Source organism: Callorhinchus milii, unplaced genomic scaffold (genome assembly GCF_018977255.1).
Source record: "Callorhinchus milii isolate IMCB2004 unplaced genomic scaffold, IMCB_Cmil_1.0 Scaffold159, whole genome shotgun sequence".
Classification (NCBI taxonomy): domain Eukaryota; kingdom Metazoa; phylum Chordata; class Chondrichthyes; order Chimaeriformes; family Callorhinchidae; genus Callorhinchus; species Callorhinchus milii.
The window spans coordinates 11,149-39,125 of record NW_024704900.1 but is presented as its reverse complement, the minus strand read 5'-3'; the positions used below and the strand labels follow the sequence as shown (position 1 = coordinate 39,125).

At 45.8% G+C, this 27,977-nt stretch overlaps 1 protein-coding gene across 1 annotated transcript; it reads right to left on the bottom strand.

Annotated features, from left to right (window-relative positions):
* Window positions 1-28: 28 nt before the first annotated feature.
* Window positions 29-27,700, bottom strand: trappc10 (trafficking protein particle complex subunit 10). Its single transcript, XM_042345925.1, has 25 exons — window positions 27,643-27,700; window positions 25,845-25,926; window positions 24,975-25,110; window positions 23,930-24,126; window positions 22,212-22,407; window positions 20,155-20,266; window positions 18,570-18,817; window positions 17,288-17,434; window positions 16,273-16,387; window positions 15,043-15,119; window positions 14,045-14,136; window positions 13,660-13,800; window positions 12,738-12,856; window positions 11,473-11,813; window positions 10,820-11,005; window positions 10,526-10,667; window positions 10,117-10,275; window positions 8,454-8,644; window positions 7,744-7,844; window positions 6,892-7,036; window positions 4,849-5,112; window positions 2,317-2,441; window positions 2,256-2,272; window positions 1,113-1,360; window positions 29-154 (listed from the first exon to the last, which is right to left on the bottom strand). The coding sequence occupies exons 1-25, from the start codon at window positions 27,698-27,700 to the stop codon at window positions 29-31; spliced, it is 3,765 nt and encodes a 1,254-aa protein (XP_042201859.1).
* Between the last annotated feature and the right edge of the window lie 277 nt (window positions 27,701-27,977).

The following is a 27,977-nucleotide window of genomic DNA, read 5'->3' as shown; positions in this document are numbered from 1 at the left end:
GGGAGCGGTGATGACAATGGAGCGCTCGTCATGGTGCCGTGACGTCCAGGAGGCTGTGGTCATGTGCCGGCAGCACCAGCACTTGCGCAGCACGGCTGGCGTGGTAAACCTGCCCTGCTGCAAACTGTTGCAACCGGGGCACGAGCGGAAGGAGCTGCCCAGCCCAGCCGCTCCACCACTACCCGCGCTGCCCCCAGACCACCGGCTGCGCACACTGTCGTGTCGCTGGGCAACGCCGCTGCTCCACCCGCGTCGTCGTGTTCGCCCTCTCCATCTGGCACTGGGCATGGATGGAGAGGACAGTGCATGGGTTTTGTTATTTTGTATGCAGCCACTTAAAGTTGTTGAATACTAATACAGTAAAACCTTGGATTGCGAGTTACTTGGTCTGCGAGTGTTTTACAAGACGAGCAATTTTTAAAATAAATATTAATTTGATAAACGAGCGAGGTCTTGCAATACGAGTAGTACGTCTACGCTTTGTCTGCTGAGCGTCACGTGATCACAACTGATATACGAGTGCTTTGGATTATAACACGTTTCCGGAACGAATTATGCTCGCAATCCAAGGTTTTACTGTAGAAGTAAAAGTGATTCCTCAACAGTGAAGTGCTGTCTGGGGTTTCAGGTTGATGAGCTGTTTCTGATCGCTGTGGAAACAGATTGGCACTGCCTCTGGGTAACACCCAATTCTAACACTTTCTGTAATAGATCTAGAGACTGCAAAAGGCGTACAGTAATTGCGCCTTGGATTGGTCCTCTGATCACAGCTGGCATCTCTCCTAGACATTACCACACCGCATGTATATTGTGTACGGCCTTGTTTTTTAGAGCAACTCAAAGCCAAATTGTTCTTTATAGAGCAGGACAATGGACAGACACTGTGCATCATACATTTTTTCATCTGTTAGATGGAATTACTGTAGGTCGCATTTTATTTTGCCATCACGAGTTGATTTGCTATAATGAGCCACAGATTTACCCAGTATTTTGAGAACACTGTATTAGGGTTATGGTTGGGAACACTACTGGACATCTAAAACTACTGTACATGTTTATAAAGAGCTTCATAGCTCATTGTATTCCTCCAGTATAAATATTCTGATTCTGACAAAAGGGGTTCCAACGGTCGTGTTAGCATCAGGGCTGGCCTCACCATTGTCTGGGTGCAGAGAGGGAGGGCCGGGTGCATCCTGCGATGGCAGCAACCGCGCCAGCCTCACGTCGGGCAGGGGCAGCTTCCCTGCAAACAGCGGCATGAGCTGCAGCTGCAGGGAGTGGGTGGTGCCTGGCCCGGGCGCGGGCTGCACCAGCCCCGAGCTCTTGCCGCACACGGCCCAATTGCTGCAGTTGTCAGCCACTGCAGGGGGGCAGCAAGGAGAGGTGGATCAAGGAGGACAAATTAAACTCAATCCCGACGCCAGTTCTTCAAAACTACTTGGCTGTACTGCTCACACTGGCACTGACCCTGCTGCTGTTGTAGGTGGCTGTGACCAGACCTATAATGTTAGATGCAGTTTCGTTTTATTTGCATGTGTTTGTCACTGACAAAATACACAGCTTATCTGTACATGTACCTAACTTTCTGGCACCTCTTGCAGCTTTTTTATTTTTCAGGTGTTTCGTTTATGGCCATCAAATACATTATTAGTTGTGCAATATTCCTTAAGGACCCTGTACTGTTCTCTGCAATATTGATGTTTATGTGGTTGCTGTACACATGCACCACAGATCTCCCTTTTAAAATAGCTGGGTAACTTTCTAAATGGGATCCATGTAACAAATCAAACTCAAATTTAATTGCAATACACTCATCCCACTTCCAAGTGGGTGAACTCCAGGCTTATCCTGGGTTGAGCAAATGCCCAAAACTTTGGAGATAATTAAGAGAATATGCAAATATGCAAAAGATTTTGCCCTGACAGCTATTCGTCATATTCTGTGCTAATGAAATAATTCCAAAGACATGCTTTTTCTTATAATCCATGTATATGCATGATTTTCCTCACGTGTTTGAGTTGCATCCTTCAATAAGCTTCATATATAAACAGACCTGTTCCATGTCCCCAAATATAAATGCATTAATATTTAGTCATGGCTTTCCAGACCAATATCCGCCAGCAGTTAAGGATGAGAACTGCACAGGTTTTGACATGTTGGGCCTCATCAGCAGAGTTAGACTTTTTAAACAAATGCCCTTTTCAATTCAAAGAGCTTCAATCGAACAAAGTATCCCTGATAGCTGCGTCGCTCACCTTGGTAGAACAGCTGGCTGCTCGGGGGGTCTCCTCATCGGTGGCAACGCCTCTCTGCAGCCGCGTAATGCTCACATCCAGTGAGCACAGTTCACCCATACGGCATGCGTCAAAGCCAGTAGGTGGCCGCACTTCAGATAGAACCATGTACAGAGTCTGTGGTGCATAGGGGACGGTGTGAGATACCTACAAACAGCATTGTAACACTTCCCCACTGGCACACTCGAGCCGAGCAATAGCGAGGCCCTCGTGGTACAGATGGTATTTCACCAGCTACTGGCCATGCCGAGCCGGAACCCAACAGCAACCTGCTTGCCTCGCAGAATGTCTGTATCTGAATGGGACCTATTGAGTGCTAGGGCAGGGCTAGCGATGTGTATGTTGCATGTGACATCAGTTATGACTCAGTGAGAGAACAGCGTCATCTACATGTGACTCAACTTGTTCATTGCGTGTCAGTTGTGTCGGTGGAATGGCTTCTGCAGTGGAAAAACAACCCGTTGCTTGCTGACCACACCGGGTTGGCTTGGCACAGCCCTGTGGTAAGAGAGCTTTAAGCTAAGTTAACCGTCCTCCACTACTCGCCTACATGTCTAGCAGCAGGCTCAGTGTCCATGAGCCGTCGGACGTCTACACCCCAGGAGACTTTAAGTTCAGTTGACAAGAAATGAGCACTTAACAGTTGAAATTGAAAATATCAACGTTCAAGGTTAATCTAACAATATAAGTAAATAAAGCATCCTGTTAGGTATCGATTACATTTTATTTGTCTAAAATCTACTCGAATTATCTTTAGAGGTATGTAACCTGTCAGCGTATATATGCAAATGTGCATTTAGACGTGCATTGAGAATTCTTATGAATTGTGCATTACACGTGATTTATCATTGCTGGACAACAGGGACGATGATTTTGACTGATGACAACAGCGTTGGCACCCCAAACCATCGTACCTCCGATTAGCATAGTTGGCTTCGTATGGTGCTAGATAAGTTCTACATACATCTTTCATTCCTTACATGAACATCTATTCCAACAAACGGGCTAGATGCAGCCTCTAGGCAACCTACTACTAAATTATAATTTGTGAAGGATAATTTTTTTAATGCCCCTTCTGTTTAACTTGCTCTGTGTTTTATTCACAATCTCCCTGGGAAAGAAAGCTTGCCCCAACGAGCTTTCATCTGGTTATAAAGCTTGCAAATTAATTTAGCCATTTGAGAAGCAACCTAGTAATCAATTTCTAATTGTAATTTGTTTAGCTGGGTGAGAGCCGTTTGAGAATCCCGTGTTTGCAGTTTAGATAAAAAGATGAGAAGCCACTGACATTTTAATTACCAATATCTGTTCATCAAAGTGTGCCAATTAAAATACATGGACTTCTAAATATTTATCAGAACATCCCATAGACCAGTAGGCCTAAATGATATTTCACTGCAGAAATTTCTAAAACAAATTTTTACAAATGAATCCCTAACTTCTGAAGACCATTTCAGGAGGGTAGTGCACTGGCCAATTCCATTATAAGGAGTTATTTAAAATATACAAAAAGTGTTAGTGGTCACTTTTAGTTAATTATACTATTTGGTCTCCTTATTAACTCACTCTGTTGTTGTCGTATCCTCAAATCTTGTAACTCAATTTTTACCTACTTCCCAATGTGGCATCGACTGCAAACTAGGTATACTTATGTCATATACTGATGACAATACTATATTCTATCACAAGCTTTACTACCCGGCTTTGGCCGGGACTTGGATTCACCACGCCCGGCCGCCTTTGTCTCCCCAGTGGCGATGTTCACACACCACAGCAGTTACTCGTTTGAGGCTGAGTCGATCTAGGGGAGGCCCAGGACCGGTTCAAATAATCGTCACCGGTGGTGGCCGTGAGCGGGAATCGAACTCGGGTCGCCGGGTTCGTAGTGCAGCGCGCTAACCACTACACTACCGCTCCCCCCACACGCGCGCGTGCGTCCATAGGTACACATACACGCGTTTGCTGCAGACACCCAACTTTCAGGGTCCGTACGGCAGTAAACGACTCAAATAATAACCAAAGATTCGCGAAGAACGCCTTAGACCTGCAACACATTTGTATTTCACTTTACCCGCGATCAGCAGGCACACTCCGTTACGCTTCCGCACACGAGTCACGTGACAGATGTGACGTCACAGCTCACTTGCCGTGCAAAATATATGCATTATTGCGGTACATTTAATTAAAGCGTGTTTTTAAAAAAGTTTTTTAAATATTACTTATATTGACTAGTTCCTGACTTGAAAACCCTTCACCGTATTGTGTACATACTGTCCCTCTATTATCTTTTTCCTAGCTCTTTCTATTCTTCTGTTTGAGTCCTTTTTCGTGTCTATTGCTCGTCTCTTGTTTCCTAGCTCATAACGTGGGGACATCTCAATGTTATTCGACTTGTTTTGATTGTCGTCTGGATGTCACGTACCCTGGTTCTTGCATTCCCTGTGCCTCTTGCTGTTGAAAACACATTTAAAATATAAACCGGACTCGAATATGAATTCTCATAGTGGTATCTTGCCTAAGGCTCTACACAATCCAGACATAGCCTCCGTCTCACCTTAAAGTCGCTGAGCGTGAACTCGTAGCGGTGCCTGCTGGGTTCAGCGGATGCGGCGGTGGTGGTGGGACCAGGAGGGCCCCCGGGGGCGCTGTTGTCCACGTCTTCAAGGGGACTGTCAGGGCTCGGATGGCCAGCAGACGGGTTGCCCGGGGCTCCCTCCTCCGGCCAGAAACCCACAGAGAAGTGGCATCGCAGTGGTGCGGCTGGAGATGTCGGCAAAAGCTCCCAGATGAACCACATGTTCTGCCCGCCCAGGACAACCTGCAGGAACGGGAGAGGAGGCTTTGTTAAGTCCCCAACATCGACGTCACAACTGAGAAAAGGAGCTTCAGGGATTGCCTGTCCTAACACCAAAGGCAGCAAGCATCTCCCCGATCAAAGAAATGTGGGTCATGTTCATCTCCATGGTGCGGAATCAGTTGAATAAATTCTAAAAGCTTAAAAATGTTTACTATAGGTGCTACATGTGCCAAATGTGTGTGGATGCATGCTTGGAATACATTGAGCGATAAAGAAAAACACATGGATTGGAGAACATGAAAATCAGAGACGTAATATTGATTGTCAAAAGGAAGAAGACTTGGGGGGGACGATGGCTGATGGACAAGAGACTGCTGTTGGGATGGCCTTACTCATTATTACATCTCACATTAGTCTAAACAAAGTCTTGCAGCGCGAACGGACTAAAGAAGCACAGTTGAACAGCACAGAACAAAGGTAACACAGTGGTGCTGTGTGGCGTTCAGATTCTGTTCTATTTCGGATGTATAAAGCCCCCTTTACATTGTGGCTCAGTGGATCTATAAAGCTCCCTTTGCATTGTGGCTCAGTGGATCTATAAAGCACCCTTTACATTGTGGCTCAGTGGATCTATAAAGCTCCCTTTACATTGTGGCTCAGTGGATCTATAAAGCACCCTTTACATTGTGGCTCAGTGGATCTATAAAGCACCCTTTACATTGTGGCTCAGTGGATCTATAAAGCTCCCTTTACATTGTGGCTCAGTGGATCTATAAAGCTCCCTTTACATTGTGGCTCAGTGGATCTATAAAGCACCCTTTACATTGTGGCTCAGTGGATCTATAAAGCCCCCTTTACATTGTGGCTCAGTGGGTCTATAAAGCCCCCTTTACATTGTGGCTCAGTGGATCTATAAAGCACCCTTTACATTGTGGCTCAGTGGATCTATAAAGCACCCTTTACATTGTGGCTCAGTGGATCTATAAAGCTCCCTTTACATTGTGGCTCAGTGGATCTATAAAGCCCCTTTACATTGTGGCTCAGTGGGTCTATAAAGCCCCTTTACATTGTGGCTCAGTGGATCTATAAAGCTCCCTTTACATTGTGGCTCAGTGGATCTATAAAGCACCCTTTACATTGTGGCTCAGTGGATCTATAAAGCTCCCTTTACATTGTGGCTCAGTGGATCTATAAAGCTCCCTTTGCATTGTGGCTCAGTGGATCTATAAAGCACCCTTTACATTGTGGCTCAGTGGATCTATAAAGCTCCCTTTACATTGTGGCTCAGTGGATCTATAAAGCTCCCTTTGCATTGTGGCTCAGTGGATCTATAAAGCACCCTTTACATTGTGGCTCAGTGGATCTATAAAGCTCCCTTTACATTGTGGCTCAGTGGATCTATAAAGCCCCTTTACATTGTGGCTCAGTGGATCTATAAAGCACCCTTTACATTGTGGCTCAGTGGATCTATAAAGCACCCTTTACATTGTGGCTCAGTGGATCTATAAAGCTCCCTTTACATTGTGGCTCAGTGGATCTATAAAGCTCCCTTTACATTGTGGCTCAGTGGATCTATAAAGCTCCCTTTACATTGTGGCTCAGTGGGTCTATAAAGCCCCCTTTACATTGTGGCTCAGTGGATCTATAAAGCACCCTTTACATTGTGGCTCAGTGGATCTATAAAGCTCCCTTTACATTGTGGCTCAGTGGATCTATAAAGCTCCCTTTACATTGTGGCTCAGTGGATCTATAAAGCTCCCTTTACATTGTGGCTCAGTGGGTTTATAAAGCTCCCTTTACATTGTGGCTCAGTGGGTTGAGCGGTTTCAGCTGGGCACTCTGGCAGCCGCCATCACCATCAGGAGTCGTCACATCGCCCAGATGATGGTCGCGCAACACGAACGCGACCTCAGTCGTGTTGCTCAGGCACACCTGCACAAACTTTCTGTTCATATTTAAACCACAAAAGCAAAAAAAGCAGACGCAATAATTAGATGCAACAAGCTGAGCTGTTTGAGCCATCAGTGACCATTCAAATATCGTATTTGGTGTGCTCTTATTTTGCACAGCCACTGGTGAATTTTTAGCTAGAATTCCCTATTGGAAACAATCTTGTGTAGCCTAGGGTTAGAGCTCAATATAGGGCGAGGGCTAGATGTATAATTACAGAGAGAGTTAGGAATTGGGTAAGAGGTGAGAAAAGGTCAAGGTTGATCATAGCGGTAGCAGTAGGGATAGAACAAGGTTAGGAATGCGGTTAAAGACACCGACACTTCCAAGGGTTAGACATTCGAGTACAGATAGGATGGGACAAGAGAAAGAATTAGGATTAAACCTATGGCTAGGACTATGGTTAAGATATCGGTTAAGAAAGACCAGATCTAAGGGCTAAGACAGGGGCTGGAGTTAATTACAGAATTAGAGTTCTAGTCTTCACTCAGTTTAGAACCATGGACTAGGGCTTAGGGACACATTTTGGCAAGGGTTAGAGCGAACATTTTGGTTATGATAAGAACCAAAGGGACAGGATTAAACACATGAGGAATGGTAGGGCTAGGAATAGATAGAAGCAGGGTATTTTTATTACTACTACCAGGGTTGATTTCTCTTTATGGTGGTGCCGTGCAATGTGAGCTCATGGCCTCCACTGACCTCTCCCCAGCCGTGAGCAGAGAGTGCCGCGTACGGAAGGGAACTTTGAATGCCAGCGGAACGATTGTGGAGTAGATGGACCAGGGACTGTCAATAGAGATCTGCCAGGGAGGAGATTGTCATTAGCAACATGTCAGCCTAGACTTGATTGAACACAGATAAAATACATACAGCCCAACAGCATACCACATTCACTGCATTACTGGGAAGGTTTCTATATTAATAGATATCTGGAATTTTCTTGCATGTAATTTAATGTTTCTTGTGACAATATTATGACGAATTCACCCATCAGGAACACGAGCAGTGATGAGACAAAGGTGGCCTGGCATGTGTGATGGTGGCCCCACTACTCCATAACATGTGTATCATAACTCCATAACATGTGTATCATAACTCCATAACATGTGTATCATAACTCCATAACATGTGTATCATAATGGCCATAATAGGACCCATTACCAGCACTTACACTCCCACAGTTTGCAGTAAAATATATTTCGACAAATGTAAAAATGTTGATCTTTTTATATATTTTACATTTGGGAGGAGTCTTCATAAGTGTTCATGAAGAAGCCTTCCTCTGACGTTTGCGTGATGCTGTTTGTCACGTACGCAAGTTGTTCATGACCTCAGTCCAATGTGTGAACCATAACACCACCCTAAAACCCTCGCAGCCATCCACAGGTACGATTGACACGCCGGCTTGCCTTCTGATCAAGAACGTCTGCTTCGACGACAGCACCACCGCCCGCCTTTCGTGACTCCACTTTATCCACCGGTGCTCCATTTTGCCCGTCTGCTCCGCCAGCCGCGGCGAGCGGCAGTGCGCAGGCGACGCGCAGGCTGAAGCGCAGAGTGTGGTAGCAGGCGTGGCGGGGAGGTTGACGCTCACGATGCGCTCCGAGGGAGACACCGTGAACACGGCATCCGGGAGCTCCTCTGCCGTGGGATGACAGGAGGACAGTATAACATTTTGACTCAAGTACAACCTAAGACTTCTGACAAGTCAAATAAACCATGACCAGTCACAAATCTTTGGATGAATCACACTACTGCACTCTGTGCACACCACTTATTATATAGTACTGCATTGTCGTACAGCCTGTGGTACTAATGATACTACGTTTGTCAGTAATATGTGAGTGGTGAGTGTCTGGTAAGATCTTGATTTGAAGCTTTCGTGACTGTAGGAATCCATACTCTTTGGTTCTATCGGTAAAGTCCCGTAGGTAGAAAAAATAATAGATCACGACGTTCCGATCACAACACAAGCAATCGTCATCAGGTGGGACAACCGCAGCAAGAAACAACTGCTGAAGTAGGCGAGAGATCTGCCGTGGCACGAGGTTATATAGTAGTGTATAGTGTATAGTGTAGTGTATAGTAGGCCTCGCAGAAGGGGGGGGGAAGGAGGCGGGGCAGAAAGTGGACCCCATGGCAGCACCCGGGTCACTAGAGAGAGATCAGAGAGAGATGAACAGAGAGAGAGAGAAAGACACACAGAGAGTCGGAAGCAATACCATCACTTTGCCATACATACAGTGAGGGGAAAAAAGTATTTGATCCCCTGCTGATTTTGTACGTTTTCCCACTGACAAAGAAATGATCAGTCTATAATTTTAATGGTAGGTTTATTTGAACAGTGAGTGACAGAATAACAACAACAAAAAATCCAGAAAAACGCATGTCAAAAATGTTATAAATTGATTTGCATTTTAACGAGGGAAATAAGTATTTGACCCCTCTGCAAAACATGACTTAGTACTTGGTGGCAAAACCATTGTCGGCAGTATATAACCTTCTGCCACGGCAGATCTCTCGCCTACTTCAGCAGTCTTTTCTTGCTGCGGTTGTCCCACCTGATGACATTGCTTGTGTTGCGACCGAAACGTCGTGATCTATTATTTTTCTACCTACGTGACTTTACAAAAGAACCAAAGAGTATGTCTGGTAAGAGTAGAATAGCAGGTGAGTGATGAGTGTCAGGTGAGTGGTCAGGTGTCTATTAAGTATCTGGTGAGTGTTTAGTACCAAGTCAGAAATAGTGACTGGTGGACGTTCGTCTGGTGAATGGTATCACGTGATCGGTGAGTGTCTGGTAAGTGTGTGCTGAGTGCACCCAGTGTCTAGTTAGTGGTGAGTATGTGGCGAGTGTCTAGTATGTGTGTCTGCCGAGCACATCTGGTATGAGGAGGTGAGGGTCAGGTGAGTGTCATGTGACCCCATTAGTAGGTTGGGCTGCCTCCTGGTACAAACGCACGTACACAGTCATCTCTTTGGAATCCTTTGAGCAGTATCAAATGTTGTGCAGCTGTGACAGTGCAATAAATCAAACACGCGTGGCATATCGCAACCCACCAAAGCCCTTACCGCCAGTATCGGTGCTGATGCGTGCCGTGTTCTTGCCAGAGTTAAGGATGAGCAGCCCGGCTGGGAGGCTGAGCTGCAAGGCGTCACCCCCACGCACAGAGTAGCAGCCGGTGTTCACGGTCACAGTCAGCTCTTGAGGCACACCCGCTAGCAGTGGCTCTGTTCATCGTGCACCAACAAACATATGCACACAAGCATTGATAAAAACAAAGAACATCTGCATCGCCTTTCGCAGATTTTTGGAGCAAGTACTGTGAGCACCTATTAAGGCCAGCATAGCGCACGAGGTAGTAGTGAGGCCATCATTACACCCGGCTGCCTTTCACGGCACGAGTGGTGTGAAGTCCCCGTCACTTAATGGCGACCGGTGGCTGGTGTTGTACGTGCGTGCATGTGTGTGTGGCAGCACCGTGCGAGGGCAGCAGGTTGAGTTGCGGCTCCTGTGAATAGACGTCGTACTGCAGTGGAGGATAGAGGCGACGTGACAGGAGATGCACGCAGCCCAGCTGCACGCAAAGCTGCCTTAGTGTGAACGAGCCAGGCTCTGTGACCTGCAGGAGCGCAGGGAGAAAGGGAGGGGAGCACTCGGTGGCAACACAGACTTCCCCACAAACCGTGTCCACCCCAATGTTTGATCGGCCCTAAATGAGTCAGGAGCGAGCCACTCTGTAGAGGACCTCCACGATGGCGCTTTTGCTCTCACCACGGCAGAGAGGGTGACGGTGTTTTTTCCAGGCCTCAGCTGCACGCCGGTGGCCCTGAGCGAGCGCGATGCCTCTTCCCTCGTAACATCAGCACCGCGGCCTGAGGACGTGTTGGAGTCCTGACGGCGCAGCAGCATGTGCGAGTTGCGGCATACCACACCGCTCGACGCCAGTGGGGCATCCGCCTATGGGCAGCGACAAGACGGCTCTCGTGAGTTGCTGTCAACAAGAAACCAGGCTAAGTTCAAGTGTTCTTTTTTACTCTAGCATTTCTTAAACAAGGATCGAGGGGCCAAGGGTGTTCATACTCTCTTCAGATTGACTAGCCTGCTGAGAACTCTGGGCCACAGACATAATAAACTAAGTAAATGGATGTAGTAGGATCAAATGTAAGAGCTATGAAAGATGAGACAGGATCACTTTATTCATAAGAAGTCATCATCCTTAGTGCTCAATTTATTAGAAACCTAGCAATGATGGGAAAGGCCCGTACAACTACCTTCCTGTTAGCTGATAACTTAATTGGGGGTATTATTTGGCGTGTGAGCTACGACACCAGCACACGACAGCTCACTCCATCCAACAACGCAGCGGGTCTCTACTAACACCCTGCAACACCGACTTCCCGGCAGGCGGTGCCACACGAACGCACCTGTGGGCCTTTCTCCCTGAGCTCGCACACGTCGATCAATGCCGGGAGCTGCCGGCGCACGGGCAAGTCCGTCGCCGCGTTTCCCGGGAACACGACTCGCCCATCCGGGTAACGGGGCGTGCCGCCGTTAGCCCCGGTGGTGGCGGCGGCGGCGGCGGGGCCAGGCCGCGGTTCATGAGCGAGGGCTATGGAAATGGCGGTGGAGTTGGCACTGGCCGGAAGCCGGCTGACGAGCACCAGCTGCAGCACGAGCGTGCCGTTGAGGTTGACGAGGGCAGACGCCGGGGTAAAGCGCACGCTCGATAGCTGCAGCACCGGCTCCAGAGGCAGGAGGATCTCGCCTGCGCCGCCCGGAACGACAGCAAGGCAGACAGATGGGGCTGACTGCGACGTTTCTCCCGCTTGACACAATGTCGATTAGTTATTGATGCAACTACTTTGCCCCTTACATCTAAATTGAAGTGTTTCATTTTATTTGTTTTAATACGTATGTAAATAGCATTTTATTCGCACCGTACATAGCCAACTGGGCTAATTGGAGGTGTGAAATATAACTGGTTGGTGGAAAGTTCAGTTCTGAAAGAAAGCACCCAGCTTTCTGTTGAGACAAAGATTATTACAATGGGCTCACTAATCGTGTCGCCCCTCGGCGTAAAGAGAAATAAACACCGTGTATGTGTACATTCCTCTACCCGAATATAGTAATCATCTCCCTTTGAAACAAAATAGTTTTGAAGTAAAAATGGCAGTTTAAAAAAGAGCCAGGCCAAGTAGATGTGTTATAGCCACCGAGTCCAGCATTAATAAAGTCATGAATTCAAGCCAAGGCACTTGATGTGTCTCGTGACGCGTCTCATAGGGGCTTAGAATGGCGTTGTCAGACCACTGAACCAGCAAGTCTGAGATCCGACGTTCAAATCTAGGTTCAACTACCCACAACTAAACCCAACTCTGCATTGTAATGGTCTTGGACAATCATAAAATAACCACTTAATTTGGCCGACCCCAGCTCTGAGGACGTTTATTTTCCACGAGTTACATGGGGCTCATCACGATTTTCAGAGTATGAAGGAGCACAGCCTAGTGGCCAGTCTGGAGTAGCACGTCCCAGATTGCGCTTCAAAAAGTTACATGTATCATTTTACAGGTATCCTGACAAGGTTATTGGCTGAAATATAAGAATCTGTGAGATGCGTTTGACCATGTGCAATCTGGCGAGACCCCGAGGCAAACACTTGGGTGCGAAGCCCACCGCACGCACAGACGTCTGAACTCACCATGGTCCTCTGCACCACTGGACCCCAGGATCTCCTTGAAGTAAGACTCCCTCTCATCCACAGGCAGGTTCAGATCACTGGCCAGGAGGCTGCACATCTCCAGGTATGTGCAGCAGTGTCTGTTAAGGATTATGCCCTCAATGACAGGGCTACAAATAGCCATGAGACCAGTTGCATAAAACACACTAAGTTACATTTTAGCTTCTCATTTTTAAACGTGAAAGTAGAAAAAAAACACTTCCATTTGGAATTGTGTTAACAGTCAGACAAAACTGATAACACTCAGTGAGGCTTTACTAAATAAATGGACATTATAGCTGTTTAGAAAAATCCTGCTTGGAATATGTCCAACTGCTTTTCAATTAAGATTTTTTTTTATGTCCAAGGCAAATTTTGTGTGTCGAAGTATCTGAATAAATACTCTTTGGTTCTTTCGGTAAAGTCACGTAGGTAGAAAAGTAATAATCGTTTCGATTGCCACACAAGCAACCGTCTTCAGGTGAGACAGAGAGAGACAGGCTGCTGAAACAAGTCCTTATATTTAGAGCCGAGAGGGAGGGGGGGCTAGAGATTGTGCCTCAGCGAGTGTGAAATCCAAAGATGGGAACCGAGATGGGGGGGAAAGGGAGGATGACCTCCACGACGATGACGAGCTGAGGAGGTGGCTTTCCCACTCGCTGAGGCACAATCTCTCGTCCCCCCCTCCCCCCCTCTCGGCTCTAAATATAAGGACTTGTTTCAGCAGCCTGTCTCTCTCTGTCTCACCTGAAGACGGTTGCTTGTGTGTCACAAAAGCAATGGATGTAGGAGTGTCAAGCATATAGTATTCGGTATGCGCCATGCAGAGTATAATAGAGAAATACATGAGACACATGAAGTCCTGCAGGTAGGATCCCTTGACCGAGGATATTTGGTGGTGTTTCCCAGTTGCTTCTGGCAAGTGGCAATCTGCTTGCGTGTGTGTGTGACGGGCAGCGTCCAGCCTTCGTCTCGGTATGTCTTCAGCGCATCATACAAAAATGCCTCAGCTTTTTGCGGCTCTCCCTTTCTCCTATACAACGGACACCAACACAAAGGGGCACAGACTCGGTAAGCACGCACACAATGTAGACGATCCACATATCCCTGCACTCAAGCAGAGGGTGTAGGGCATATGGTTGAGTGTTAATCGTACAAACCCGAGTTGCCCCCGAAAAAATGCAGTGAAAAAAACAAAACAGGCACAGATGATGGGAGATACTGCCACGTGAGTTTGCTGTGCAGAACTGCGTGCATGGAGCAGTGTGGGCTCTCACATGTGATACTCCGCCAGGTCCGTGCCTATCAGTCGGGCTGAACGAATCCTCCCAATGTGTTTGTATGTCCCCATTGCAATCTCCGACAGCTCCTGTCAGCAGTCACACACGGTCACATGCAGTGCTCACGCCAACCTTCACGGGCACGTTTTTCTAGAGGTATTGCCTACCAGTACTTAGTCTGTAGGAGTGTCAAGCATATAGTATTCGGTATGCGCCATGCAGAGTATAATAGAGAAATACACAAGATCCCAAAGAAAAGGGAGCCGTGTACAAAAATGGAAACTATGGCCTTATGTGAATGAGTTATATGCAGTTAATTTGATCGATACTAATGCGTCATACACAGAATGTATATTTAATCACACACAGCCCTCGTTTTTGTATTAGCATGCTAACTCTGACAATGCTCGCTTGCTTAAATGCCAACAGTCATGGCATGCACCAAACGGGCAGCAGATCCATTTGCTGCAGTATCCTAATTGAGACAATTCGCGATGAGTGTGTGAGCATTGTAACAATCACAAGGTTCAAAGGACATACATTGACACATGCTCATTCGCAACACTTCACCTCATTAAAACATCATTCCACAGTATTAATGATCTACAAGTACAGCCATGCTTGTCAATCCACTGTTGGATGAGAATCTCCCAATGCCGTGCGGGTCACGAGGGAATTGTGACTACCCTTCAACACGATGGTCAACGTGGGTTGCTGAGGAACATATACAGTGGATAATAGTACAGTACAATAATGGATGTTGTTGCACTGCCCTCTGCTGAAAAGAATCCCCACAGGAGTCCACAGCACCAGTTGTATGCATGGCGGTCACCCATACCAGCACTAGCTAGGTCCAGATTAGCTTAGCTTCTGAGATCTGAGAAGCTTGGGTATGGTCAGATAACCCCCATGACCCACACTGGATTCTGGCTGATTTGCTCATCGGCAATTGTAATAATGATTGTACATCACAATGCGTTCATATTAAGCCATACCATGTAATGCTTCTCATAGGCTTCCATTGAAGACAGGGCTTCTCTTAGCTTCTTTCCAGGGTTGTTAATGTTGCTTGCTGCAAATAAATAATCAACTAAATAAACAAAATCAATCACAAAAAACAATGACATAAAATGAGCTCCATTACTTAGGCATAATAGTCAGTATGTGCGAGCGTAGATGCTATTGTTCATTTGAAGCTTTCGTGACTGCAGGAATCCATACAAAGAGTATAGATGCTATCGTGAAATGTGTAAATACTTTAGAATTAAACCTCATCACTACGTTCCCATTGCTTGTGTATTCCCACATCTTTCATCTCATTCTTTAAGTCTGAAATATTCCTACCAACAGGATTTTAAATGTACTTGCTACAAGTAACTCTATAACTGATGTTTTCCCATGAGATAGATATACAGCATCAGAGAGGCGTTGATCGACAGAGATAAGCATAACAGCAGAAACCCATTGCATGAAATGCATAATTTTTATGGCAAAGAAATAGTATTCCCTGGTTCAATGTTTTGCTGAATCTCAAGTTCAGTTTCTGGTCCTTTGAAGAACACGAGATCAAAGCTTCACTCTTGTTTACTTTAAACTACCCCAAGTAGTGTTTCTTATAGTTGCTTACAAACAGCAAACACATTGTGAATGTTCATACAATAGTCGGTTAATTTTCTTTGCAAGTGGTTATGATAATGCAAATGCCCTCAGAGGGATAAAAGGCAATACATCTTAAAATTGACATTTAAAACATCTAATTCGAGTATCATGTGTATGGGAACGTAGGGGGCCAAAGAGGCATCTGCACGCCAAATTTCAGATATGGAGAAAGCCATTTGCTGTGCTCCATAAATTAATAGCCTACTCAGGAGCCCATGGTCCTTAGGCATAGGCCCCCATGACTGCTGCTTACCTCCAGAACTACAGAATCATTCCCATGCACCTAACTGTTATTGAATAAACACAGATCAGAGGCCCCATTCGCTAATAGGCACTGATGATGTTAATCCCTGCTATTGGTCCTGAGTCAATGGTGAGTGAATATTCGACATTGCCATGATGGGGACCAGTTGATATATTTGTATAGACTAACAGGGACTGCTGACTAACAGGGACTGCTGACATTTGACGAAGCGGTGCGACTCGTAGCCGAGTGTAAATGAAACAACGCTGCCAGGGAGTGCTCCATAAACTGTCATCCATTGTCTGTGCATGCTCCATCTTACGACTGTCTTCGTCGTCATCCCGTAGGCCAGCCAGCAGGTCCACTGTGCGGTTCAGCTCCTCCGAGTCTGGGCCATTAGGAGACATAAGGCCACACAGGGAGCCCAGGCCTTGGAGCTGTAAGTGAACATGCATAAATGTAGCACAAGCTTGCTTGTTTAAACACAAACATGCACATTTGCAAGCATGCATGGCACATACTAGAATTTGTGTTGATTTTATATATCTCAAGGATAGAGCCGTGGCTTATTGACAAGGGCACTGCCCTCTGAACCTGGCCACTTCGGTTCAATTCCAGACCACAACGACATGTCAGTGGCGAGTGATATTTAAACTGGTAAACTCCCAAAATGTTGACTTTAAACTTTCGTGACTGCAGGAATTCATATTCTTTGGTTCTTTCGGTAAAGTCACGTAGATAGAAAATAATAATAAAGTGAATAAAAATGTAAAATAATGAAAATTAAATTAACTAAAAAAAAACACTAATGTAGACTGTTCTTAATCTGAGTGAGTGTACTGGCAGTCTATAATAAATATTATTTGTGGATGGTAACCAGAAAACATTGAAACCACTCATAAGCAATAATATTAAGTTATTTATCACTTACAAATATTTAAAAATTCGACCTTTATGACACTCATTTTCCAGTTTGAGTTCCATAATGTGAAAAGGGCTTCAAAAAGCGTTCCCCTAAAGCTAGTCTAAGTTTGCACTGAATTTCATTCAAAACACAAAGATCACAAGCAAAACATTTAGTCTGAGAGCTTCATAACCAAGTATCAATGTCCCATTGCATGAAGGCCTGCACAATGTGTGCATCCTGGTTGCTGGGATTAATTTATATTTTAACTAAACTAGAAACGATATTTTATGTTACCAGGTAAGGCCCACTAAGCTAGAGAGGTTGTTTTTTATAAGCAACCTGGTCACGAATGATATTTCAATGACACGGCTTATCACGTGAAACGTCATAGCAGCCAAATACTGTAAAGTTGAGTGTGCAAGATGCCCACCTTCTCCCGTGCGTATGCCCGCAGACCGGCCGCATAAGCAGCGAACGAGTCATTCTGGTTGGTGTCGCAGAACGTCTCGATCCTCTGCAGCACCTCCAGGCAGCTGATGTAGACCCAGCAATCAACCGCACCCACCGGCATTTGGATCTGGGAATTTCAACGTGAGCAATGTGATTTGGAGATTACATTGATTTAATAGACCTTAACAAAGATAACGGGATCTGTTGAATTGCTAAAATAAAATTTTTCCCTTAACATGCCTTCTTTAGATATATCTCTAGACTATTTATTTGAATAAAATAAAACAAACAAAAAGACAAAGAGCTCTGATTGTATAGACGTGTAACAGTGCAGTCTGTGTGTACTGCACGTGCATGCACACAGGGCCCCCCCCTTACGTATTTAGAATCCCCTACATTATTTGTGCATCTCTCTCTACACATCTCTATCTGTCTTTATGGATCTCTCAGTGTCTTTCTCTGTGTTTATGCCCGTGTCTGTCTTGTCTCTGTGTCTCTCTTGCTATGTTTACATAACATCCGAGTGTTTGGGCCATAGAGGCTCTCTGGGGCATGGCGGTGATATCACTGAATCCAAGGTGCAGACTCTGCACTACATCTCTCTCATGACACAAAGTCAACAATCAATGGGAAGTGTCAAGTCCGTTGAGGCTGCGCTAAATCCTGTTGCTGGAAATAATACAGCACCCAATTGGGTTGCGCTTTCTTCTTACATGACAAACTCACATCTCAGCAGTATATTACTGGTAAACTAACCCCACTGGATAAAACATCTTAGAGAAAGTGTATATATACAGCCCCTTTTGTCAATATGTTGCTCTATGAGAGCTTCCCAATGACATGAAGGTCGTTGGGGTTATTTGATCAATAAATTGGTCAGGACAGGTTTGTGACAGTGGGGTGGCACAGATGTGGGCAGATAGAAGTACAGGAAAACAAATAATTTTTTGCAGTGGCCTCTGCTGGCCACAATGTAGTCCGCAGCCTATAACAATCTGTTTAGTATATGGTAGTCACCCATCTAATCACTTTTCCTTGTTGATCTTGCGACTCCTGATGAGATTGGGTGCATTTCGGGTGATGTGGTTACGGGCCTTAAGAGACATTAACCATTCCACTAATAATTAACAATGACTGTTCAGTATTCCGTGGTGCCACGTCATATATGGATGGATCTTGACCAGTCACGTTTGGTTTATCGTGGCATACTCGGCTGCCGAGACCTCGCGTGAAACGCTGCTGCTGCAACGTGCGTGCTGTACCTCCAGCATGCGCAACTCCAACACAGAGTTATGCAGCAACTCAAGGGCCCGGTGCGCCACCTCCCAAGGACGCTGCAGGAAGAAGAGAAGTGTGCACTGGCGCGAGAAGAGGTAGCTGCGCAGATCGAGCAGCGAAGCCTGCCCCGTCTGCACCGCCTCTCGTTTTCCCATGTCGATCGGCCGCCACAGTGCCAGGCCCACCCAGCTGCTGACTGGCCGACGGAAGCTTGACAACCAATCGGCAGTGTCTGCACAAACACGCACATGCGTCCGCGTGGTGTTAATGAGAATGGTGCCATTAATGTAACCGTGTGTCCAGGAATGCTGCATTGATTCTCAGGACCCTGATTAATGCTTCCCAAATAAGGCTGAAAGTATTCATGTATTAACACTGTCTTTCTGTCTGTAAATCTGTAAAATATGGTCAAAACTCTCGTGAAAATTATCCGAATTATAATTTAGTTTAAACTTGTGTTGCTGTCAGGGACTTACCCTACATATAAATGTGCCAATTTATCAATGGGTTGCCCAAAACTTGCAGAAAAAACTACAACAATTTACCTGCCTTTGTAAGAGCAGAATGTAGCCTCACCAATGTGAAGTTGAAAACATTTCACCATCTTGCATAAGGACACTCCATTATTGATTTGACAGGAGCTCTTCTGACATTCAATACAATGAGACCATGGAACAATTTTCTATGCAAAATGCTCACTTCTGTTAAATGTTTACAGTAAATTGCATCTATTATATCTTGACTTACAGTTTTCGTGACTGCAGGAATTAATATTCTTTCGGTCCTTCGGTAAAGTCACGTAGATAGGTTCAAAGAAAATAACAAAAAACAAAAACTACGACGTTTCGATCGCAACACAAGCGGTCATCTTCAGGAAAAGGGGGGTTCGCTTCCAAACTCTTGAAAGGGTTTGAAATGGGCATAGCCCAAATGTCAGCAGCCAATAATGCAAGTGGTGGGTGGGCAGCCAACCCCACGGTGATTGGTTTTCCAGCAATCAATCAAATGTTCACCCGGCAGCCCTTTGATTGGTGGAAAACCAACCACCCTCGGGTTGGCTGCCCACCACTTGCATATTCATTGGCTGCTGCCATTTGGGCTACGCCCTTTTCAAGCCCTTATAAATACAGGCAGTCCTCTACTTACGATGGAGATGCGTTACGACGACCCATCGTAAGTCAAAAATATCGGAAGTCGAAGATGGCCTCGCCTACCCAGGCGTCTTACGTACAGCATCGTACCTCGTACGCTGCTGCGTTTGCCTACTGCGCGAAATGTAAAATATGTTACAATTTTGTCGTATCGCGATCGCCATCGCAAGATCGAAATATCGTAAGTGGGACCGTTGTAACTCGGGGACTCTCTGTAGTTGCCTTTGGAAGCTACCCCCCCCCCCTTTTCCTGAAGACGACCGCTTGCGTTGCGATCGAAACGTCGTCGTTTTTTGTTATTTTCTTTGAACCTATTTCCGTGACTTTACCGAAAGAACCAAAGAAGATGCATCTATTATGTCCTACTACTCAAGAGCGAAACAGCCCGCAGGGGTGACGGGGCGAGACTTGTTGTTACCTCCGGCACCAAAGTTGAGGACATACTGAGTGAAGAGGGCGTCCAGCTCGTCGTACTGCACCAGGGCATCCTCATACTGCTGTAGCATCTCAAACACAAAGGCCAGTTCCTCCTGTGAAAGGGCAAACAAACCCCCATTTAGTCTCACAGACCGGCCCACAGTAGTAGGTGCTGTTAGCGATTGCCTATTAGCACCACTAATATTAACATATTAACATTCCACGGGCGGAAGTGTAACCAGCACCACACATGTCCAGTCACCTGTCTCCCGATTGCCAATGTTGACCACGACACTTCACCAGGTATTCATGTGATGCTGAGAATTACTTTACAAAGGCCACTGATGTTGTTCCTCATGGCCGGCAATTGAAGACAGGTCACCGAGCTCATTAGTGTAGCCGAGTGTATTAATCAATGTGGAGTGAGTCCAACTGAGTCGCAGACGTTATTCTTTAGAGGCAACACATTTATTGTAACGCGTATAAAACACATTCCTGTGGAGGGAGCTGGTAGGAACGTTGGGTTGCTCGGTCAATGGCCAGGGTGAACGGCGGCGTGGTGTATTCCGCAAATATGCCCGACTGTGAGGGCGGGCACAAGCCGGCGTGAGTAGGTTAAACGTTGAGTTTTATAAGGGCACCACGGGGTGACCAGCCCCTCCTCACCCAGAAACACCCCTCCCACCCCCACCCAGCCCCACCCTCCCCACCCAGCCCCTCCCCACCCTCCCCTATCCACCCAGCCCCACCCCTCCCATTTTTGGATGCACGACGGACGGACACAATATCCCCTGTGGGCTGGTGGAACCAGGAGGTTCCTACCAGTACAAAGGGGTAACTGCCCTTTACCAGATACAGCCGAGGGTGGTGACCACCCAGCTAACTACACGATGGGAGGAGTTACAGCGACGAAGGGTAGGGCCCCCACGTCGACAAGCTGGAAGCTGGAAGCTTGTCGACATGGAGCTTCCAGCTTGTAGAACGAAGAGACCCTGGTCCCTCTAAGGACCCACCTTATATCCTCCCAGGTCGGGGCCTGCTCCACCCTCGGCCCCACCCGCCTTCTCGAGCCTTCTAGCTCCCTCTCGATCCCTCTCGAGAGCTCTCCCTGGACACGTGGTCACCCCCTAGCCCCCCCCACCTGGGGCCTCCTCTGTGGACACTCCGGATCACGTGTCTACGGGGTCAACCAGAGTGCCGCAGCCAGGGGCAACCCTGCCCCTGGACTGACACTCTCCCACTCCCCTTGTGGGAGGGAGCCCGCACTACACGCCATGCGTGGTGCCCATGCTATCCCAGCGCTCACCAAGCCCCGCTAGGGCTGGTACTACACCCATCTACGGGGTGTACGCGATGACGGTGCATCGCACGCCGTGCTGCTCTAGAGCCGGCCCCACACAGCAACCCACCCGGTGCCGTCCGCGATGTAAGTACATCGCACGCCACGGCCCTCCCGGGCCGGCACCATACAGTGACATCCCTGATGTCACTACAAATACGCACACACACACTCTGCCACATTCCCCATTTAAACAGGCAAACCATTACATTAACAACCATCTGCAAACAATATATCTTGACATATGGAACTTTTTAAACAATCCATGTAAATAAGGCCACGGGTCTCTAGGAGTAGTAAACAATATCAGGGTTAAGTGGGCATAACAGCTCATGTCGATAAGCCACCACCCCTCCCCCTTGCGGACTTCCTTCTGCTAGATCCCAAAGTTGTTGCAACGTTTACACCCAATATCCAAGAACCTGTTTCATGGAATCCAGTCATTTGCCTTTAGATATTAATGTAATCGCTGGAATAAATAAGCCCGCACTGGATTAATTAGTGGCATGTATTAAATAAAAAAAGAAGTCATTTCTGTTGTATAAAGAATGGCTGAAAGTTGAATAAACAGTGATCTCTGCTCATGAAAAGAGAAACCCGTTCTGTATGTGATAGAATGGTCTGAGTTGGATTAAAAGGGGGCAACATGTCCATTGACCGTTGCGTGCCTGGGCAAGCGCCAATGGGCAAGCGCCGCCCGGCTCCGCGCGCGCACGGACCTGCACCATGAAGTAGTGGCAGAAGCTCCAGGAGGGGTGCGTGCGCTTCTCCCGCAGTGCCCGCATGTCGTCCTCAAAGCGACCCAGGTTGCGCGTGAACGACATGAGCAGCAGCATGCGCAGCTTCGCCACGAAGGAGGCCCACGACTCCTGCGTTTTACTCGAGTCGCGCAGGGGGTCGGTGAGCACGACGCACCTAAAGACGGCGCCGCCGCCCAGGGGGCAAAGGGGGGAGATGCATGGGTGTCAGGAGACTGTTCTTACACGAGGGTCCGGCTTGTTCGTACGTAACGATTCAATTGCACCGAATTGAGAACATGTTTAATCTCAGACTTACACGTAAGAAACATAGACGTAGACAAAAATATTGAGCCAAAGCTGAAATGTGCATAAAGAAAAAGAGGTTCATGCTTGCAATAACAATGAGAGACAAAAAGCGGAACACATGGGGATTAGAGAAGATGACCTCTAAAAAGAATAAGTACGCTCGGGCTAGAAAGGACAACAGCGATGCACGACATTAACGATGGAGTCGAAGAAAAAGCAGAGAATATGCGAGAAGATGTCGAGCACAGAGAGAGAGTGGTGAAGTTAGATCATGTGCAGAGCTGGACGGATTGTTACATCGTGGGACTGAGATATGGCGACGGCTTGGGGAGAGGCCTGAATTCAGCAGTGGTGGATTGATGATGGCTGTTGATGACGAACATTTAATCGATGAATGCATACAATTGTCTAAATAAGATCCTAATATTTACAATTTATATAAGGTATTACTCAGTATAATGGTTCAAACAAGACAGAAAATAAATATGAGACAGTCCAAAGAAGAAATTAAATAATTGATTCTTGAATGAAATCATGACCCATAATTGTCAAATATCATTGACTTGTCGGGGGTGGATTCATATTCTTGGTTCTTTCGGTAAAGTCACGTAGAAGGGAAATAATAAAATAATAAAAATATAACATAATTATGTAGTATTTGTATGCTTTATTTGTATTCATTAATTATTGTTTTATTTTTATCATTTATTATTTCCCTTCTACGTGACTTTACCGAAAGAACCAAGAAGATGAATCCTTGCAGTCACGAAAGCTTTAAAACGAAATGGGGGTGTATTGTTACACGTCTACGACCAGTGGGAGAAACCCGGAGTGTCCTGATAATCCCCAATGCAATTTTGGATAAATATGATCAAACGCTGATATTCAGACAGCTTAATAATCTTACAGACATCTTGCTGCTCTACAGTGTTTAACAAATATTATTACGTCCATACAAAGTATGAAACCTCCTACAAATACCTGTTGCAGACCTGCACTGCAAATGCCAAGCGTTATATATTGACATGTTGGTGAATATTGCTTTTCCAAACACTTTTTTCCAGAGATGTACAGAGATCTCCATTAAGTACAACTGGGCAAAGTGACGAGGCAATGTGATTCAAATATATTTCTAAAACATGAATCCGGTCCCTAAAATGAAAAGCAACATCTAAAAGATAAAGCCATATTTGGCAAGTGGGAGACCACACTAGCTACTCAGACTATACCCTGAACCAAACTAGCCAACCCATCACTATTCTCAAACACAACCAAAGTAACCAAACAAACCCTAACACTATCCTTATCTCTGACCATATGCCTAGCCCTAGCTTCACACCACATCCTTAACCCTAGCCCCATACGTGCCAGCGCCACCACAGCTGCCTCACCGGTCGCTCTGCTTGTTACAGAAGTCGTTTCTGATCTTGTCGATGATTGAGGTTCGTGGCAGGGCAATGGGCTGCTTCTTCTTTCGGTTCTCATTCTCCACGAGCACCACCAGCCAGTCGGGGCTGTTGTACGCACGCAGCATTGACTGCCAGCGCGTGATCTCTTCTTTCGTCGATGCCTTGTACACTTCCGACTCCTGCATACAGAACCCACAGCCAGAAAAGCTTCTGGTTACCCGATGCCAAGACTACCACAACTACCACAACCACCTCCACCAAACATATTCATCACCACCATTACCTGAAGTGTATGAGTCCCAATTCATGGTCCAATCGATTGTTTTCCTTTGACAGTTCAGTAACAATATGGAAACTCTAAACCATTTTCAGCTGCACTGTTTTGAAAGTGGTAATGTGATAATGAATGACAAACATTTAATTTCGTTAAAATTAGTAGTTTTTTTACTCGAGCAAAGCGAGATGCTCATACCCTGTTGATAGCTCTGTAAAGATGATATAAAGCCCATATTCTGATTGCAGCAGTCAGTCAATCCAGAGAACAGCTGCCATTGACTTCTCAACGAATGTTGCTCATTTTTATAAATCCTGACAGACATAAATAGTATTTTTGGAAATGAATTGACCAGTGAAATCAGAACGTAATGACTTAGGCTAACTTAAGTTTCCTGTGCAAATAGCTTCCAAGTGCAGAGTTAATCTATGGTGCTCATGTTAGCAGTGTAATATGTAAGTATAAATGAAACATAATGCAACCAATTTTACTAGGAGCTACATTGAAAATGTCATTTTATTTAAAGCAAAGTTATGGTTTCACAGTAATTTTAAAGTTTCATATTTTTACACATTATCATGTACACATGTTGTTTTCATATTGTTTTTCATGACTTTCTTTTTCAAATTAATACATTGCATAACCACCTCCACACATACCTACTCACCTACCTACACACTTACCCAAAATGGGCATTACGTTTCCATTAACATGCTTATTAACAGCACGCTTTATGTCGTGCTGAGAACTCACACAGCAATCCGTCCAGAATATGTGCAGGAAGGGGAATGTAAGCAGGGCCTTGCTTCCCTCCTTTGGCAGCAGATCTTCCTTGAACGCCACAAAGTTCGCTTCAAGGTTGATCATCTTTGGGGGACGCCCATATGACCTGCGCATGGCACCCATTCATTGAGTCACCCACTTCGTTCACAAAAATGCAACATTCTCAAAATATTGCTACAGATGGATATTAATGCTTATAAGGTAATTCATGAAACTTGTAACCAAAAAAAAAATAGTACTTATGATGTAGATTCCAAAATAGGCCATGTGTTGCGGGCTTTCTGACATGAGTCGAACCTTCATTAGTAAGAAACGAGACCTGAAAGTGATTTTTTTTTAAATACAGTACATAGCATCAGTAATAGCCGAGGCACATATTGATGCTGACAGTGCCGTTCCCCTCATCATCATCTCACAGATCTCCGAGAGCCTCGTGCACGTTCCCTCATGATGGTGTGGATGATGGTGTTGACGGCGGTGTTGCGAATGGAGATGGTGATGTAATCACCCTCACGCACACCGCCATGACCTTCGTGTACGTTCGATTATAGTACGAATGGTGATGGTGCTTGTTGCAATGGTGTTGATCGCGATAGTGTTGATGACATATCACTGCAGTGACATGCTGTGGTCATGTCCCTGTAGTGATGTAAGAAAAAGTATGTCACAAATTCAAGTTACAGTCTATTATTTCAAACTATACTTCAAACTCGTGTTGAACGACTCAGGACATGCAGCCTAGATACGAGACAATTCATTTTTTTGGTTGCAACCTACTTTAAATGTTTGATGGCTCAGAAATATTGTAAGGTGTGTCAAATGCAGACAGGCAACACTTACCGCCTCCATTCAACTGCTTCTTTTGGGAGTTGCTGCACCAGGGTTTGGTAAATAGATGAGAACAGGGATTGGTCTCCACCACCTGCATGCAATGAAAAAAATTGCCCCTGGTATTACACAAAACAGCTGTGTTTACCATAAGCAAGTTATGAATGTTTAGGATGTGTTAAACAAAAAAAACATATCTGGTTCAAGGGCACCAACGAGTAACAAAACCAAATTCAGATAAAAACCATAGCATGCATTGTCATGCTATATCAATAATAGTGATGCACAATCCTTTGTCAATCTACTGAGGAATCAAGGCTTCCTTCTTTCTTAAGTAGACTTGGTTTTGGGTCTTAACCGCACTGTACCATGCTGGTCAGTGCAGGTTGGTGAATGGGTGTGGTACTCAGTACCGATTCAGGCCTACTGGACATCTGTGAAAAGAGCTTCATAGCTTATCGGATTTCTCCAGGATAAATATTATGATTCTGAGAGCTCACTCGCCACCGTTCTTAGCCGTGTCCAGGAATAAAACTCAGGTCGCTGGGTTCATATGCCAATGCATAACCACTGCACCACCAATATCTACCTGCATGCTGGATTGTGGGTATCACAGTCATTAGCATACAAAAGTGTCTGCTACACTACTTTAAAATAAATAAATAAATTTCACTACCTGAATATTGGACTTTTGGTCCAACATCTTACATCGGCATGTGTTAATGCAAGGAAACGGACTTGGTTTTGCATTTCTGTCGTGTATTGAATAGACCCATGACATTCAGGCCACACAGAAGCATTCTTTAATTTGCCACGGTCTGCTAAGGCTCATAAATGCGAGAACGTCATAATTTATAAAAATGCAGCTGAAGTACATTCGTCCAAAAATCTATAGGCCGACTCACAGGTCTTGTACAGAAGGTGGTGCTGGCAATACTGTACACTGTAGTTGTCAACATTTAACCTCGTTAGAGCCCAATGACTAAACGTACCGTATTGAAATACTAAATGTAAACAATTGACCTAAAAGGGCTCTCGCACGTTTAATAAACATACGTTCAATTAGTACAGCACTGTGATATTAAGATGTACAATTGTATTACAATAATGTACACACGCCAATTACTAAATCACCCGCAATGCGCCCGATCTCGGAAGCTAAGTCGAGTTGAACCTGGATCGTGCTCCCACGTCTATGCTCCCGCACTTACCAACCCACACGAACCATCGTGGTGGCACGTTCTGTTGACGTGACAACCCTTACTAGTTGGCTGTGTCGGGTGGTGGCGGGTTTAACGACACACATTCACCTCTATCAGGCAGCGTGGTGTAGTATGGTCAAAATACCTCCCGCGGCCATCACGGCGAAGAAGAGGCCTGACCGAGCAGTGCATTGCCGAAAGGGCTTGGCATGTACAAGATATACCCGCCATATCGATATACCCGCCATATCGATATACCCGCCATATCGATATACCCGCCATATGAAAACACCAACATGCTAATTAATTGCTCCGAGCCTTCACGCACTGCGTATCGATATTGTCACGTTCGTATGCCGGGACCTACCACCACTGCAGTGCACCTCAGCAATGTTTTTTTACATCACAACCGAATGCACTGAAGAACCGCGCACGTAAAATATTGCAGTAGTCATGTAATGAGAACAATAACCATTATCATCATTATTATTATAATAGTTAAACTGACGTGGGATTATAGTTCGGAAGCACTGGGGCCTGGTCCGATTCCAGGAGCAGTCCCAGACCCACACATTGATTCCGACACACGCGTTAATATTGTATCTTACACGTCACTATGGGCCTGTTCTCCATCGTGTAGACCACTGGCTTCTCCTCACTCGCCATGGCCACGAAGTTTTGTTGTTTATTTCCGCGTCTTTAATTCGTGACAGAAACAAACATCGGCGCCGATTACTGCCCAGAGCGAGACGCCGGGGCCCGTGACGTCACTTCCGACAACACCGCTCGCGAGCGACGGCGATGCCAGATCGGAGGGGAAACCCTCCAGATCAAGGGGTGGCAGGTGGGGGGTGACAAAAACCTCTAGAACTCCACCATCGTTGTCATCAGCCCAGGCTGGGTTATGTTGAACTTAATCTTAATTTGGAGCTTTCGTGACTGC